This window comes from Venturia canescens, chromosome 4, assembly GCF_019457755.1.
Source record: "Venturia canescens isolate UGA chromosome 4, ASM1945775v1, whole genome shotgun sequence".
In the NCBI taxonomy this organism is placed as follows: Eukaryota; Metazoa; Arthropoda; class Insecta; order Hymenoptera; family Ichneumonidae; genus Venturia; species Venturia canescens.
This window is the reverse complement of record NC_057424.1, coordinates 18,913,883-18,930,286: the sequence shown is the minus strand read 5'-3', so window position 1 is coordinate 18,930,286 and position 16,404 is coordinate 18,913,883. Positions and strand designations below refer to the sequence as shown.

General features: G+C 41.7%; 3 protein-coding genes across 20 annotated transcripts in view; 1 reads left to right on the top strand and 2 right to left on the bottom strand.

Moving 5' to 3' along the window:
• The window catches only part of para (paralytic), an 80,927-nt gene extending 74,669 nt beyond the window's left edge, over positions 1–6,258 (bottom strand). For 8 of the 14 annotated variants that reach the window (XM_043417669.1, XM_043417674.1, XM_043417671.1 and 5 more), the window contains exon 1: positions 4,375–6,257. The gene's annotated coding sequence lies outside the window, so the exon portion shown is untranslated. Of the gene's footprint in view, positions 1–4,374 lie in introns of all 14 variants that reach the window. The other 6 variants (XM_043417665.1, XM_043417676.1, XM_043417666.1 and 3 more) reach the window with 1 other exon arrangement.
• Positions 6,259–7,798: 1,540 nt separating this feature from the next.
• On the top strand, positions 7,799–16,290 carry LOC122408716 (protein odr-4 homolog). Of its 5 annotated transcripts, none has more exons than XM_043415691.1 (7): positions 7,799–7,840; positions 14,108–14,287; positions 14,359–14,561; positions 14,716–15,073; positions 15,275–15,485; positions 15,568–15,750; positions 15,955–16,290. In XM_043415691.1, the coding sequence occupies exons 1-7, from the start codon at positions 7,814–7,816 to the stop codon at positions 16,104–16,106; spliced, it is 1,314 nt and encodes a 437-aa protein (XP_043271626.1). In that variant the 5' UTR covers positions 7,799–7,813; the 3' UTR covers positions 16,107–16,290. The 5 variants fall into 5 exon arrangements, with proteins under 5 accessions (XP_043271626.1, XP_043271628.1, XP_043271630.1 ...); XM_043415693.1 differs by lacking the exon at positions 7,799–7,840 and adding an exon at positions 10,722–10,794; XM_043415695.1 differs by lacking the exon at positions 7,799–7,840 and adding an exon at positions 12,904–12,964.
• On the bottom strand, positions 9,718–13,537 carry LOC122408713 (intraflagellar transport protein 81 homolog). The gene is made up of 8 exons (XM_043415685.1): positions 13,054–13,537; positions 12,835–12,980; positions 12,056–12,167; positions 11,727–11,903; positions 10,712–11,639; positions 10,386–10,615; positions 10,058–10,221; positions 9,718–9,961 (listed from the first exon to the last, which is right to left on the bottom strand). The coding sequence occupies exons 1-8, from the start codon at positions 13,156–13,158 to the stop codon at positions 9,865–9,867; spliced, it is 1,959 nt and encodes a 652-aa protein (XP_043271620.1). The 5' UTR covers positions 13,159–13,537; the 3' UTR covers positions 9,718–9,864.
• Positions 16,291–16,404: the final 114 nt, after the last annotated feature.

The window sequence follows — 16,404 nt, the reverse complement described above, 5'->3', positions numbered from 1 at the left end:
GTAAATTGGAAAAAAAAGTAATTGGAATAAAATTGTATTTGTATACTTGATGCGAAAGAATGTTGTGACGAAATTTGATGAAATTCTGATTATTTTGATTTGGTGATCCACCCTCCTTAAAAGTGACAAAAAGCGGCGCGTCATCGATCGATATTCCAGATTTGACGGATTCAATAATGTGAAGAATAATCCACGTCAGGCGAATGCGTTCGTTATACATCCCCGCCTCGAAGTCGTAGAAGCACGCGAGCCGAAACGCTCGATCGATTTTATGATCTGTGGAATTGGAGCAACCACCGTCGAGCTGCTCCCCGTTACGTACGCCCGCGTTACGACGATCGAACATTTGGAACAATGTGCCCGCGACGAAGAACGTCGGATCCCCGCGCGTTAACGTCGCCGGAATAATCGAGACAATTTTTAACGAAATGATGGCACAACGCGCCGCCGCTTCGTCAAAATCGAGACGAATCGAGCAAATCGTTTTAGAGTCGAAAATTGACTTTCGAAAAGGTGTAACGAGGGTATCGAAATATTGTGAAATGTCGAAATACAATTCCGGCTACGTTCCGAGGGCGTTAATTCGGTTGGCGTAGGAGCACGGGCGACAACTCGATTCTCTCAACAACGAATTATTCGAGTTAATTTTGGCTGGCGAAATTTCAGGTCAGGTTATCGAACATTTAACGAAGAATGAAAACTTCAAAAGTCGCATTTCAGCTCGATAATCCATGCACTAAATAATTCGAAATTTCTGACGAGAAAAATGAAGGGTCGCCGAATGCTTAAAAGAGATATTAGCGATAAAAGTTGGAAAAACGGCAGCAGAAGCTTTTTGTATACACAACCGCGCGGCGGCTTGCCAGAGTTCAGGAATCAGTCGAAATTTCGAGTGCGCCAATTTGCGACACGAAAAAATACGCTCGTGCGAAATTATACCTTAATTCGAGTTTAATGGCGAAATTTTCGTCAAAACGTGTAGAGCGATGATCGATCGTTGACACGTTTTTCCTTGTAAAATGAAAAACGCTGCAGTGGTTGGTACTAAAATAATAGGAATTACGCGAGCGATGGGAAAACGCACGCGTGAGTGCTCGTCAGAATATTTCTCAGTACTAACGAACGATCGATCCGTGGTGCCGCGAGTGTACTCTACTTTTGCACGACTTTCTTTCTCGTCGCTCGGAATATGTACTTTCTTCTTTATCTGGCCCAAACAATCTCGGCTCAACCGCTCACGACTGAACACGAAAAATAGTATAAAACGTGTAAATATCGTGCTTCCTACGACCTCTACTTTTTCCCCTGTTGACACACTATTCTTTCGTTCTTTCTCTCTTCCTTTCATTCCCCTTTCAACGTCTCTCACGTTCGACTTGGTTCTATCGTGACTGAGGATTTTCGTGCTTTCCTCATCGATACATTTAACCATTTAAAACATCGTCGTTGCAACGAAGCAGAACCCTCACACTAATGGGGGCTCCTAATATCCTCGGCTTTCTTGTAAGAGAAAATCGTTAACGTTACTTTTTCATGTATCACGATGTCCGATGCTTTGATATCTTTGTCGTGATTGAGGAATTTTCGAAAAAAAAAAACAATATTCGTTGTACTTTACGAACGTTTGTATTCAGCTGTCAATTGAAAAATGAACTTTTGACAATCGTATTAGAAATGCTGGCAATCGTCGTGACTTGATTTTTAGAAATGAAAAAAAAAAAAGTCTTTTCTGTCAAGTTTTATGATTCGTTACGTGTTTTTTCAAACTTGTGACCAATTAAGGTTCTGCCCCAATTAGACGAGCAAGAAAAGACTACTTTCACGAATTTGTTTGACCGCTATGAATTATGCGTACGGACATAAGTGTTAGGGTCGAAAAAAATACACGCTTAAAATACACAAGCACATTTATTTGATATTTATTTTACTCAGTTTTCGTACAGTTAAATGGCGGAGAAGACAGGTCCAAAAAAGATGGGTGTGCGCTGTTGATAAAATCTCTGGAATGGATGATCGAAGAAAGAAAAATGGTTTTAGGTCCAATAGGTAAATGCGGCTACAACTTTCATCGTTTTTTGCAAAGAAAGAAAATAGTTCGACTCGAAATTTTAAAATTCGTACAATACGCGCTATAGCTGTAGTCGTAAAAAACACGTTGTAAAATTTTGGTAAGGATCGGTCGAATAGTTTCGGAGATTTTATGAACGAGCGAAAAACGTGATTTTGAGAAAGACGCGTTTAAAGAAAAAAGCAGGTACCGCACCGGGCGGTAAGCATCAGCGCGCTCAAACGACCGAGTAATAAAACGTCGCTCAAAAGTACGCTTGGACGGCTCAGATCTTTAGAATTTCACTATGATACTTTTAAATATGTGTACTTACGAAAAATGCAATAAAAAAATCGATTTTTTGAAAATTCTAATTAGGGTAGACCCCTTAAAAAAACGTTCGACAGCTGAATTGGGAACGGTGCGCCAAGAGCGAATAGATTAATTACAGTAGCACGTGTGGCGCCATCGTTATAGGTGTCATAACGGCCCCAAGGAATTTGAGGTTAACCGACAGCAACGTTACCCGCGATTAGAGCGAATGTTGAGCGGGGGTTAAAATGCGGTGGGCGCATTTTGAGTGGTTCGATATTTTTTTTTTTTTCGTACGAGCAAGTAGCTCCTTGAAAATCACATATCGAAAATTTGTCTCCAGACCGACGCGAAAATACCGTTGTCGAAGCTCACTTTCGCCCGGTACGCAAGCACTGAGAACTGTGAATTCTATGCGACAAATGACACTCTCAATTTCGAGCCGGCCGACCCATCACTGACCGAAACTACTAGAATCGCTCCTCACACTCTCTTCATCCTTTGTAATCAATGAATTGCGAATCTGTTCTATTTTTTTTCAATCTCTCGCGTTCGAATCACGAAACGTGTAGCGTGTCTTTCGGAGACCGAAAGAAAGAGACGGAAATCGCGACACCTGACGTCTAAATCGATGAATAAACAAAATGGCCGTTCGAATACGATCCACGCTCAGAGTGTAGAAAAATAATACGAATGTGGGATCGATGCGATGAGAATTTCCTCGTTCATTGGAGGATCACTGGCGACTCTTTCGACCGGAATAAAAAAAGATACGGCGCGTTCTAGCCCCGTCTCAAATTCCAGGATCCCACTGTTTGAGGTTATTTTTTTTCGTTTCGATGATAAAGTAAATGAGGACGGAACAAGATTGAGTTATTGGTTAGGCGATAATATCCTGTACGTGATGCCCGAGTGACATCGTTGATCAATACACACGCGTCTTGTAAACCCTGTATATTGTCGTATTGACCAGCGATTCCACACAAGCACACGCTCACAGAGACGCATACGTTGAGGGGAATCGTGCGGAAGGTCAAAAGGTTGCGCCGCTCCTCGGCGAGAGTTGTACCGAGAGGCAGAAAGAGTGAAAAAAAACACGAATGATCCGAGACAGTCATTTTCAAAAGAAATTCAACTGAACACGCACACACATATTTCCCATTAAAGTTTGTTCATATCGAAGGATCACCAACGTCTTCGAGCGCACATCGTAAATCAATTTTTTTCAGCCAATTAAAAATTACAATAAATAACGCGATCATTCGTCGTTTCGTTTCCAACCGCGAAATCATCAATTTTTTAATCGGTTGGTTCGCACGAGTCAATTTCCCGCACACATACAAGATCAGAGCCGAAAAAGTAAAAAGGTGGCGTTCACTCGGAGAATTAAGACACGAAGTTAATAAAAAAAAAAAAAAAAACAACAACAACAACAACAATGAAAATGATGACTAATATAACGAGGGTTATTTTTCACGACTGTAAAACTCTGCCAGATCTTTTCGAGGCCGAAAAAGCGTCGAAAATTACTCACCGTCGATTTACCGGTTCTTTTTTCGTTATCATTGGCATATCGCGTAACGTCGGCACTCAATATATAATCAACATTTTATTATTTCACCATACGTTTTTTTTTCTTCTTACTATTGCCAAAAATATTGCCAGGATTCTCATGGTTGTGCAGAATTTAAAAAATATTTGATCAAAAAAAGAGTTGAACGAAGGGAAAGGGAAATAAAAAGCGAAGCAGGAGAACAGGCACTGATGTTTGGGGCGGATTCGAAAACGCAATCGCGAAGGATAGCGTATTTTGTAGATGTGGACTAGAGACGACGGGGTGGGGGGTGGGGGGAGGTGCGCCAAAACTCTTTCTCGGTCATCGCATTTTTTTTTCGTATTCATTCCGATTCTCTCTAGAACGGTTCTAAAAAAGTTGGTATAAAATATTTTTTCCACGGCTACGAATTTTCATATATTGAGATAAACATCTTCTTTTTCGTAATTCTTGTGCTTACCTCTCGTTGTGCTCACTTCCGCGCGTACTCCGCGTTTCGGTCCTCGAAAAATACTCGATTATTTAATACTTCGGGGCACAATGCTATCCAAGCAAAAGTATCGTAGCCTCGGTTGTATTTCTTCGATGAAGCCGCAAATCGACTTTGGTGCATCACCCCATCTTATTTCACTTAAATTTGTTGTTGTTTTTCTATGGGTAAAATTCTAATACTCGAGAATCTCTTTTCATGCGTCTCGTATCGGCGGCGTTTCTCCTTTCCAGTTGACACGGTCACACGTACTCCACTCTTTATTTATTCCTGAATATTGGCTGGAATCTATGGCACTCGTTGCTTCTTTTATTCTCTTTGCGTCGTAACTCGTTGCCCCCGTATCCCGTCGATCACGCACAAACTGCGAACTCGTTAATGCAGTGCCGCGTTTTTCACTGTATTCGAGCAGCAGGACCCGCCCCCTATCATACTACACGAACGTGTAGTGAATAAAAAGAGCGTAAAACTTGCTTTGCGTCAACATATTTCCGTCTTGTTTTTTATCGACGTCTCGTCGTCGCTAACATTCTTTCAGGCGTACTCTTTTTCCGTCACTCTTGTTCCCTCCGAGCCACCCCTGCTGCTCTTCTCACATTTGGAACAAAATTCACTCTGCTCGCACACCCGCAGCCACGCACGCATACACACACGCGCGTACACACTCACACACACTCACGCGCGCACACGACACTCGCACGCACGAACGCGATCCCTGCTAGTTTATTCGTTTTTTTGTATTTTCACTCGGGAGACGCTAGCCTCGAGAAACTCTCGTTTCTTATTTTCTTCTTTCCCTCACGAGAATTTTCTCACCACTCTCCGATCTACCAACCTTCCCGCTGTCGCGCGATCTGCCAACTCTCTTTTTTTTTTCTTTTCTTTACCTTCCCCTCTTCTTCCTTCTCGCGCTCGTCCGCGATGCTCGCGCACACTGGCCAGAATCAACCACCGCCGGGGAAAGAGAGGGAGCGGAGCGCAATAGACGGAAGTAAAGTGCATATGTACTTACGGATTACGTTCCAAGCCAAAAACTTGGCGTTCATTCCTCATTTTCTTTCTACTTTCGATATTATTTTTATTCTATATTCACGTGGCGAAACTCGACATTCCCGGTTCTATTTCGAAATGGAGGAAACGTTCTGCGAACGCGAACGGTCACAACAGAGGAGAGAGAAAGAGCGAGAGGCGTATGAGAAACGAGAGGAAACGTGTGCGCCTGAGACTCCTTTTCGTTCCGCACCAACTACTTTTTCTTTATTTTCAATGTTTTTTTTATGTTTTACACAGTTTTTATTCTCGTGAGCTTACATCGGGTTGCGCACCATGGCTCGTGTTTTTTCCAGATTTATTTATGTTAAGGAGGACGACGGTCGACGCATTAGCCGTAACGTACTTTCGGCGATACGCGGCTCAATATAAAATATATATATATATATATTTAGAGAATTACGGGAAAGAGATAATGCTGTCTTTTATAGGTGTTGTAGCGGCCAGAGTCGCGAAGGGATAACCCGAACCGACACGGATATTGCCGCATCGTCCTCTGCGCCAAACGCCGCGTATCGGACATTTCCTCAACTAGAATGAACATTCCGTTGGCCGTGCAAGCTTCCTTCCCCGCGGTCTTTCGGCATGTTGACTTCCACTTGACTCTACTCGCATATACACGGCCGCACAAATAAATCACCTATTGATTGATATATGCTCGATGAGCCACCCCCTTGGCAACCTTTTTCGCGACGCACCACTAATTTTAAAGCGCGGCTACTCCCAACTTGTTTTGCTTTTTCGCATATATATATATATAAGAGAGTGGCGCCTTCGAGCGTGAGCTTCGGCACCAAACTCTCCGAGGCTTCAGCGATTCGATTGCTCCCACACGAACGTTTCGCTTTCGCTAGTGCTTCCATGCAGGTTATCCAATCTCAATAAGGACAAGGAAGGATCTTTCGTATTTCCAATATTTCTTATAGTATACAGCGGATTAGAAGAATATAAGCGAATAAAGAAATTCGTATCGTAGTCATCGTATCAAATGTCATTAGAAAGTTCACAGACTAAACTCATTTTTATCTTCTTATCTTCTCCCCTGAACAATATCCTACCGAAACTCACCGCCGGGATCACTCACGATCAATTATCCCCGCTTGCCCCTCTCCTCGACATGGCCGATGAAATCCCTTCAGTATGAAATATAACTCTGAGCAGCTATTGTAAAGGTGCAATGACTAGTGCTGCCATCGCACCTAGACTACAGTGTCTTCCATTACTCGTCCGTAGAAGTATTCTTATTCTCTCGTATACGCGCGCGCACACACGCTCGTATATGCACTCACAAATGAACGCAACCTCCATCCTACCCCCGCCGACCGATTGATTTTGTCCTAGAGTCATCCGCGCTCTTCTCTCGCCCATCTTTTCACTCGCTTTCCCTGTACGCCGCGCTCGCTACCTCCTTGTACCTTATTCGACACCCACGCCTCTCTTCCGCCGCCGCCGCCCCCCCCCCCCTTCCCTCCCGCGATGTGACGTCAAGGCTGATTCTTCTGCTGTTTTCTATTTACACCCCGTCATAGGATCCTAAAATAATTGTAGCTATCTGCAACTCGTGTTTGTTGAGCCTCTTATAAAGTAGTATGAATCAACTGCAGTCAGACCACGTCCATGTTTTCCTTGGAAAATAACATGCCTCCTCTGGATTCGAAATGCTAGGAAAAATTCTCCATGCGTCACGATACCTCAGCTGTACACGCTCGTTTCCGAGAATCCCTCACCATTCCGACACGCGGAGGTATATGAAAAATGGGTAATGTTTGTATAGATATGTTTACACTGAAGCGTAGGACATCGAGGAGAGTTATCTCTCGACCGCCTCGCAGCCTTGTCTCAGCGTCCTTTTCCACGACGGAGAAATTCAGCGTCTTTTATTTGCTCGTACAACGCAACTCAAAAGCGGGACAAATGGGCGGGGAATTGGGATTGTAGAGGCAACATCCGCAGTGATATCAGGTAAAACGTCAGAAAAGGTAGAACATTGTGCGTATATATGAGGTGCAGTTGTGCGTGTATGTCGCCACGTAGTCTATACATGTATGTGTATAATCAGAAAAAAGATTGAAGAGGAAAATGAAAAAAAATTGTCACCGCAGTTTTCGAGTTTTTTTACCCGAACGGTTTCCCTCAGAACAGTTGAAATCGACGTCATGTGATATTAGCATATTCGCGTATGGCAAGACTCGCGCTGGCTTTTTCTCATAATAAAATTGGTGTCGAGCCGCTACCGCGTCTCTCAATATAGATCTACCAGGCGAATTTACAGGAAGGCGACAGGATTTGTAAATTCGCCAACGCGGCCAACGCCGGTGGTTCGTCGTTTCTCGCTACCGTGCCACCAACGGATCAATGAATGTCTACCCCCTCCGTTCCTTCTCTGGTAAATGCTCTTCAGTGCACGTGTACTCGATCGATGCTGTATAGATATATCCTACACACACTTACCGTCGTCTATGCCTGCCATGAAAACGTTCGTCTAGCGGCTGCGGATGTACTCAACGTGTACTCTACCGTCTACCAGCGTTGTCCCCGACACGCCGACGCCGTCTGTAACTGTATTGCAGCTATAGCGCTTCTCGCATGCCCGCAAATCCCGCGTACTCCCCGTATGTACACCCTACGCGCAACTCAAAAAATGTCGAAACCAACAACGTCGTCGGGCCCGATGTTCCGATGTTGGAAGGGTACCGGGCGAAATGCTACGCGCATTCTTTGCCATAATAAAAGAAAAGAGGTTGACCGCGAGTTGTGATTTTTATTCTACATGAATAACAACAGAGGCAGCAGTTTTTATGAACTTGTAATTAGAACGCGGTTCGCGCCTCTTCATTTTCTTTCTGATTTCTGACAATTCTGACTATATAGCTACCCTTTCTGCTAAACCGTCTAGATCATAACATGTACAATTGGTTCTCTAACGTGTGCATGTATATCTATTGCATATGGACGCATGCGTACATTGCAGGATTCACTTCATAATGAGGTTAGAGCACCTTTCAATTCAGTAAAAAATAATATTCACGTCAATTTTCTGTGGGAATTGAAGAAAAATATATATCGAAGACAGAGTTGACTTCCTTCGTGTCACCACCTCCGTGTGTTCAAAGTTCAATTTGGGTTTGGCCGAAATTAGTGACATCTGTGGTGCGATCGACAAGTTTTAAACGTGCAGCAGCAGGTTTTGAAAATCGAGGTTTTCATAACCCTCATAACTTTTCCAATCTCATTTGGCGGCAAGCTTTGTTTACAATTTTGTCCCAGGCCCACGGCTGCCCACCCACGGCTCGTAACCTTTGTTTCGTTATAGTCCGTGTTTGAATTACAGATGAAAAGTACACGGCAACAGCCGGTATAACGGATAAAAAGACTCGTGGAATATAATTGTCTCACAGATTATATTGATGAATTGTCAGAAAATCGTTCTATAGCGCCACGAATTTATATATTAATATATTTAATCAAAGCGTGAGCAGGCATTTAAAACGCTTACGTTATTGACATGACGGACTGGAATAAAATGGACTGGAAGCGGAGCGAGTTTGAGGATCCTCTTGGATTTACAAAGCAAACCGCGATGATGCTCGTCGGACTTGGAGCTGGTGATTTAATACCAGAATTCAAAAAACGGAATATTTCCAGCCGAAATCTCGTGGAACTGAACAAAAACGATCTCATTGTTCTCGGTACGAGTTGAATTTGTAGTCGTATATCATCAGGCAACTGCGATTGATCATTGTGTAGAACGATCTGTCATAACTTGAGAATGAACATGAAATTTTTCATTTTTCATTGTCAATTATTGTTCAGGAGCGAACGAAAACCTGGCTGACCGAATGTTGGCGAATTTGCAGTCTGCGGCAAAAAAATTCAGATGTGAAAATTCAATGGACAAGAAAAGGTATTTGTTTCTCAAACATGCTTTTATTCCAAAGCTAGGCATAGATAGAATCATAATTCGATGGTTAGACGGTTAATTTTTTGTAGACTGGACGAAATGATTAAGGTGCTGATAGGTGGAAACAATCAGCTTAATCTCATGGAAACATTTATTGCATACGCACGTCTCAGATTGGCTGAAAAACCTGATGATTTTGTCATTGATTCAAGAAAAAATTATCGTGCTAGCGAAGCTCTTTGCGTGGCTGCTGCTTTTACCATCGGAGAGCTAGAACAGCTTGAAAGGAATTTGGAACAACTCGCACATGAAATAATGGATGGTGATCAGAGACCAAGAAAGAACATGTGCTTACTGAGATTAATAACGGGAATAGGATTAATCGGTAGCATTGCATTTGCGTTCAGACGCTTCTCACTGCCTATCGCAACAGCCTAGAAGTAATATTTGGATAAGCTATGTACAAACGATTTTGTATTATTTTTATTATCTACTAACTAAAACAGTCTTTATTCCAAGATCAATGTCTCGGCTCCTGCTTGACGCACGACTATACCATCTCGTTCTTTATTTTCTTCCGCGTACTTCAGTTTGCATTCAAAGATTCTGCAAGATCAAGGAAGAGTGTTCACATTAGAATAAATATTATTAAGGTGGTACCAACTAATCCAGCTTCGCTTCAACTGACTGTGTTCAACTTACGTTATCAGTTCGGTCCACCATTCGGTTTGATTTGCATTTTGTGCAATGTGGATTTTCACAGACTTCTCCTCATCTTTCAAAGTCTGCAGTTGTTTTTCTTCTGCGCTTATCTCTTGCTTTAATTTTTCCCTCAACGACTGTCCACCGTTTGGACTCGCGTATGACTAGAGCATATGAAAATTTTTCAAATTTATACTTATCCTCAACACCGGTTCACCTTCGAAATCCAACATGAATAGTAACAAATTCTATTCCAATTTTTTTTCATGCCTCCAATTCCGAAGGCATGTTTCAACGAATCTGTTTTATGAAATAAGTGTTTTTTTACCTTTATTTCTTGTTGAATTTTGCTTTGTGCCAGTTTCAATTTCTCGATTTCCTGACGCAATCTTTCTGCTTCAGCCGTATCTTGCGTAACCGATTGTTTGAGGGCTTCAAACTCGGCCACGATGTTTGCGTTCTTACTTCGCACACTCGCCTCAACAGAACGGTGGCTGTTCCGAGCTCTCTCGTAACGTTCTTCAACTTCCTGAGACTTTTGACGCAGCGGTTGGAGCTCTGAGGCGAAAATCAATAGCGACAATTAATGGGAATGGAGAAAGTGTGATCCAGGAGAAAAAAGCCCGGGACGATTGTCGAGGAAAAATGGTTTACCGTTGAGAAGAGGAGTGAGTTGGTTTCTGAGGGATGAAATCTTGGCGGTCAATCGCGCGTTGATCGAAGCAGCATTTTCAGCGGTAAAATCATCCGGTATAGCGAACGATTCGTTTCGGATGAGATCGGATTTCGATCGGTCGAATCGTTCCGATTGATTCGGAGAATGGACCATTTGAGAGTCGAGAATAACGAGCGTGCGACTGAGAAGTCCGTTCTCAGCTCGAAGAGCAGCCAACTCAGCTCTGCAGCGTTTGTACAAGACGCTTTTACTCTTCAAGCGTGCAACGTACCGTTTCAGTTCTTCTCCCCTCGGTAAAGAATCTTCGGCGAAGCGTTTAGCTCGCTCGCGTTTTTCCTCGAGTTTCGCGGTAAGTTGAGCGAGCAATGACTCAGCCGCCTCCAATTTTTCAAGCGTATTCCGCTTGACGCTGCTTATCGCAGCGGCCTGTTGTCTGAAAGGTGCCATTTTGTCAGCCCCGCTCTCGGCTACTCTCGTTTCGGCAAGCGCTTGAACTTGCCGCGCGACAACGTCCAATCTCTGACGAAGCGTGACGATCTCATCAGGAGCAACGTAAGGCGAACCCGCGACCTCCGAAAGGACACCCACTCTCAACTTCAAATTCGACAATTCTGACGGCAGACGTTCCTTCTGTATTGCCGATAATACCATAACCTCTTCCGACAAACGTTCTATCAATGATTTCGCTGTCAGTTCGCCTCCTCCTGCTTTTCGAACGAATTCCAATTCTCTTTCGGCCCGTTGCAACGATCCTTCCAAATTCGATATCGCTTCCTTCTCGGTTATTTTTTGCAACGACAATTCGCGCTCTCTCTCACGCTCCAGGCGGAGCGAATGGGCAGCTTTCAACAGATTGCGACTCGATTCCGTTCGAAGTTTGATTTTTTCAATTCTCGACACTATTACCTAATACCAATAATCCCAATCCCGTTAGTGATATAAAACTCCCTCTTTCTGTTCCGAATCATTTTATTTTTTCGTCCGGATACTTGCTTCACGCTCTTTTTCCATCGCTTTCAAATCGGCCTTGAGCTCGGCCGCAGCTTCGCCTCCTTTTTTTCCGGCTTCGCGTTCCTTGTGAACCATCTTGAATTCCTCTACAAGACTCAAATATCTTTCGTACAGAGCCATCGTCTCCGGATCCGTCAAGTACTCCTGCGGTACCTCGACCTGCAACATTTTTAATATTCTTCCGTTATAACCGTGCTATGCACCGAAAACCTTTTTTTCTTCTTCCTGAACTCGGATCGATTGATGAAAAATATTTGAAAAAGGAATGTAACGAGAATCAACACTTTTTAAGGCAGAATACCGTTGCTTACCTTGACTAGGAATCGAGCGAGGTAAGCCCTTTGTCGGACGACTTCGACTTTCGACAGGAGCCATTGCAGAATCGTATAAATCGTTTCGGAGTCTCCCTTCACGAGTCTTTGTCTGTAAACACGCACAACCTTATTTTTTGTCGAGTTTTTCAAAACTCAGTTACAAATTACGAAAATCAAGTGTGAAAGTGCACTCGAAAACTTTCGCAAGTGTGTCTGGATTTGTTCGTGAACTGAAGCTGCTGTTCGAGAAAAAGTCAAGTGCAAAGTACCCGCGGTAAAGTGAAGTTTTCCTGAGCCATATATTTTGGTGGTTAAGGAGTTTCGGTACAGAAGTCAAAATATTAAGAAATTGATCAAATTTGGTGATAACGTTCTTCAACATCAAGTGCAAAAAATCAATTTTTTTCAAAATTTTCTTCTACTTAGTTATTGAGTAATTACACATTAAAGCAGATTTCTCATGCCCGGAATGTATACGTATATATATGGAAACGCTATGCTTATACACGTAAACTTTAGTGATCAATTACTCGATAACTGTGTAGAAGAAAAATCTTAAAAAATTTGTGTCGTCAAATTTGGCACTAAAGAATATGTTCACCAAATTTTATAAAATTCTGAACTTTTTGAATTTTTGAATTTTTTAAGCATGGATTAGCATGGCAACATTGTATCGCCTGTACCGAAACTCCTTAATACATTCTATAAGAAAACTATTTCTATTGGTTCTAGCGTTGTAGTTCTAAATTCGATAAAATAGTTGGTATAATAATTGCCTGAACAAAGTGGGATCCTTGTCGGGCTGATATTTGAGAACTCTGAGTATTGACAGCAATCGGATCGAAGTTTGCTCGAGGCTCTCGTCCCTCAGATCGACTCTTGGTCCATCCTGCGTTATTTCGGCCAGTACGTCGCTCAAAACCTTGCATTGACGATATACATCTTGATACCTTTTATTATGAAGACTATTTATGATTTGATTGTCGTTACCTTACCTGCAGTAAATCGCCACTGTTCAGAGCTTTGAATGACAGCAACGTGTAATTTTTTTTCAAGATATTGTTGAGTTCCGTAACAATAAACTTGAAATCTTCGCTCATGATTTTTATATAGTTATATGCTAATATGAGTGTAAAGAAACGATCTTACCAGTGGACTGAAAAAACCGTGTGCACAAATACGTTGTCGTAGCGAAATTAAAGATATGTTGTCACTTGGTCGTTGTCATAGTAATCGGTGGACAGCAGGTGTCTCCGCCGCCGACATTTTTCGGGGCATATGAAAATTGCTTCGGGATTTTCTAAATTTTGCGCCTTTGATGTCTATAATTTTAATAAATTCAGTGGATGTTGCATTTCGTAAAGATTCCAACACTCAACAAACTTTGAGCTCATGAAATAATCAAAGGTCTTGATTTGATGAAAAATTTAATTCTTCCTCTATTCCAAATGTTCCGCCATCTCTACTACTGCGTGCGCTACATCGAATTCAAATGTAGGGATACTGCTAGCTACCAGTTAATGATATGGTATATCAACCGCATGCTGATGTGACTACATCATTGACACCACTTCTAATAAATTATAATTAGGACAATGGTTGACCGGTTATTTTTCTATATTGACATAGTAATTTGACCGGACATAACCTACATTCTCTAATGTAGCACGGATATGAAGAATCAGCTGTTTTATTTTGCTGAATACTTGTAAGTTTGGAGGGTTTGGAGAAAGAGAAAGAGAAAAAGAGTAAGACAGGTGCGTGGTAAGAAGTGCCAGTGAACCTCCGCGATCATTCTATAAAAAATGGGACGCACGGTTTATGCGGAAGAGCATTTACTTGATTATTTAAAATCTTTAACTCAAACGGACGGATACACGGTTGGACTTGTATTAGGACAGGTACAGACGATAAGTAGAGAATCAAAAACATTTTGCTGTCGAACATATGTATGACACGAGTGTTGGAAAATTGGTTTTCCCAGACCAAATCTGCGGAATCCGAAAACATGACGAGATAATAAAAATTTTTTATATTTATTCTTTGCAGAGTACAGAACAAAAGGATTATGTCGTACATTTAGCGAGAACTCCACCCCCTGCAACAAAAGATGTCATTGAGGAATCACTGGTAACAAAAACGGATGTGCCTCACACGAAAACTGATAGAAAATATATAAAAAGCCTTGAAGACATTCCCAACAACTGGGTAGCTGATCATGCCAAACACGTGAGTCAACCCCGTTGCTCTAGTTTTTCCTCTTCTGTTCTTTTTGTGACTTTCCTTGTTGTGACCGGCAGGTGACAAAAATGCTACCAGGCGGTATGCAAGTATTGGGAATATTTGTCGCGGGGCCAGGCGACAGTTTGAACGATCATAATTCTGTACATTTGGTCAAATCGGTTATTGCCGACATACATAGGAATCTTGGATCTAACGATTATTTGCACGGAAACAACAAATACGACAATCTCGTGCTGAGTTTTAATATCCTTTCTCAAAAGTATACAAAAAAATAAATTAAGTTACGATATAAAAATGAAATAGTTCAAACAATCTCAATCAAAAATGCAGAAGAATAGCTTGTGATTGAGAAAAAAAAACATAATGAAAGAGCATTGTATACATGATAATCAGAGAAAAATGTTATTTACCAGATGGGCGTGTAAAAGCTTTGACATGAAAAAAGGGGGATCGGCAAAGCCTGCGGAATGGAAATTTCAATCCAAAGTCACCAAATGGCATCGTTTGGATACCCAAATGGATCTTGACAAGACATTCCCAATATCAAACGAAGACAATGCTAAGACATTGAAAAAACAATTGCAGGACATACTGAAAAATACAGCAGCCTCAATAAATTCTGCACAAGCTGTAATAGAAGGTGAAGTTAGATCATTGGACGACTTGGTTGAAATCGTAGGCAAGAAGAAAAAAGATCAAAAAGAATCAGTAAAAGGGAGAGAAATTAATCCTGATGAAAAATCCCTCAGAGTCGAACTTTACATTCCCTATGTAAGTCTGACTTTTCATTTATCACTCTCTTCTATTATCTTATGCAGGGACGACTTCTTTTAGAGCACATTATTTCTCGTTTCCATTCATTTACAACTGATCAATTTGAACACACCTCCTTTCTTTGCCTTCCTTCTTCCAGCATGGAGTCATCATCGCAACTCTACCATTAAACGTTTTTTTTTTGGATTGTCCTAATAGCCAGAAAAATCTTGCACGAGTATGGATATAGTCAGCTGCTGTGGTTCCATAAGATTAATCGGGCAATTGGTCAGTCGAACTTTTGTTCACGAGAAGGCGAGCATAGCCGAAGCAACGGATGCTGTGAAAGAAGATATCATGAGATCATTGGCTACACGATTGGAAATGCATTGGGACAGTTTGATCGAAGAAGAGGATGGATCACCCGAAGGTTGGCTTGATGATCGCTCCTCCTTCACTTCTTGTCCCGTTTTAAATTCTAATTATACCACATTTGCATTTTTTCCTAACAGAAAATATAACGTTACATGAGCCCCCTCGAAGAGTGCTCGTTGAATTACCTCAAAGCAAAATAACATTGTCGGACTATTTATTTCCTGGTGAGGGACCTCAAGAAGCTCTTATATCGCTACAAGAACTTTTGGATCTTCAAGTCCAAGAAAGTAGCGTGCAGAAAGAGATTGAACGTCAAGTTGGCAAGTATTCAAGAAAAATTCATTATTTTGACCAGTAACAAACTTCTCATTCGAGCATCATTTGTGTACGCGACTACAGCTCTATAAAATTGAGAATTGCGGAACCATTGCTCAAATATGGGATAAAAATTATTTAGCGATGCCATTGACACTTGGTTTCGATGCGATTTGTCAGTCTGACTCAATCACAACTTTTGTCCGCAGACCCTGCAGAATTTTATTGCCAAAATGAGAAAAAAGTGGAGCCCAAGGATAAAGGAAGATTGAGCAATGTGCAAACCATGCTGTACGTCGTCGGTTTGGTCCTCGGATTTCTCATGATCCTCATTTCCATAATACTAGAGTCCAAGTCATGATCTTTGTAACGAATATAAAAATATTAATTTTGTACTGCAAAACGGTTTGTTAAAATTGAGCAAAAGCGAGCGCAAAGAAAAACTCTATTGATAATATTATCCGTTGTATTCGTTCAACAGCGCATTATTCCAATGTACACATATTATGAATAAATACGACGAGCGGGAAAGGATTTTATAAGTACTAATGGTGTCTTTTCATTTTGGAAATAATATCGACGACTACGACCTGCAAACTTTATTTGCTGAATCGATTTTGTTTTTTACAGGGAAATTTGAAAATGAATTATTTTGAATG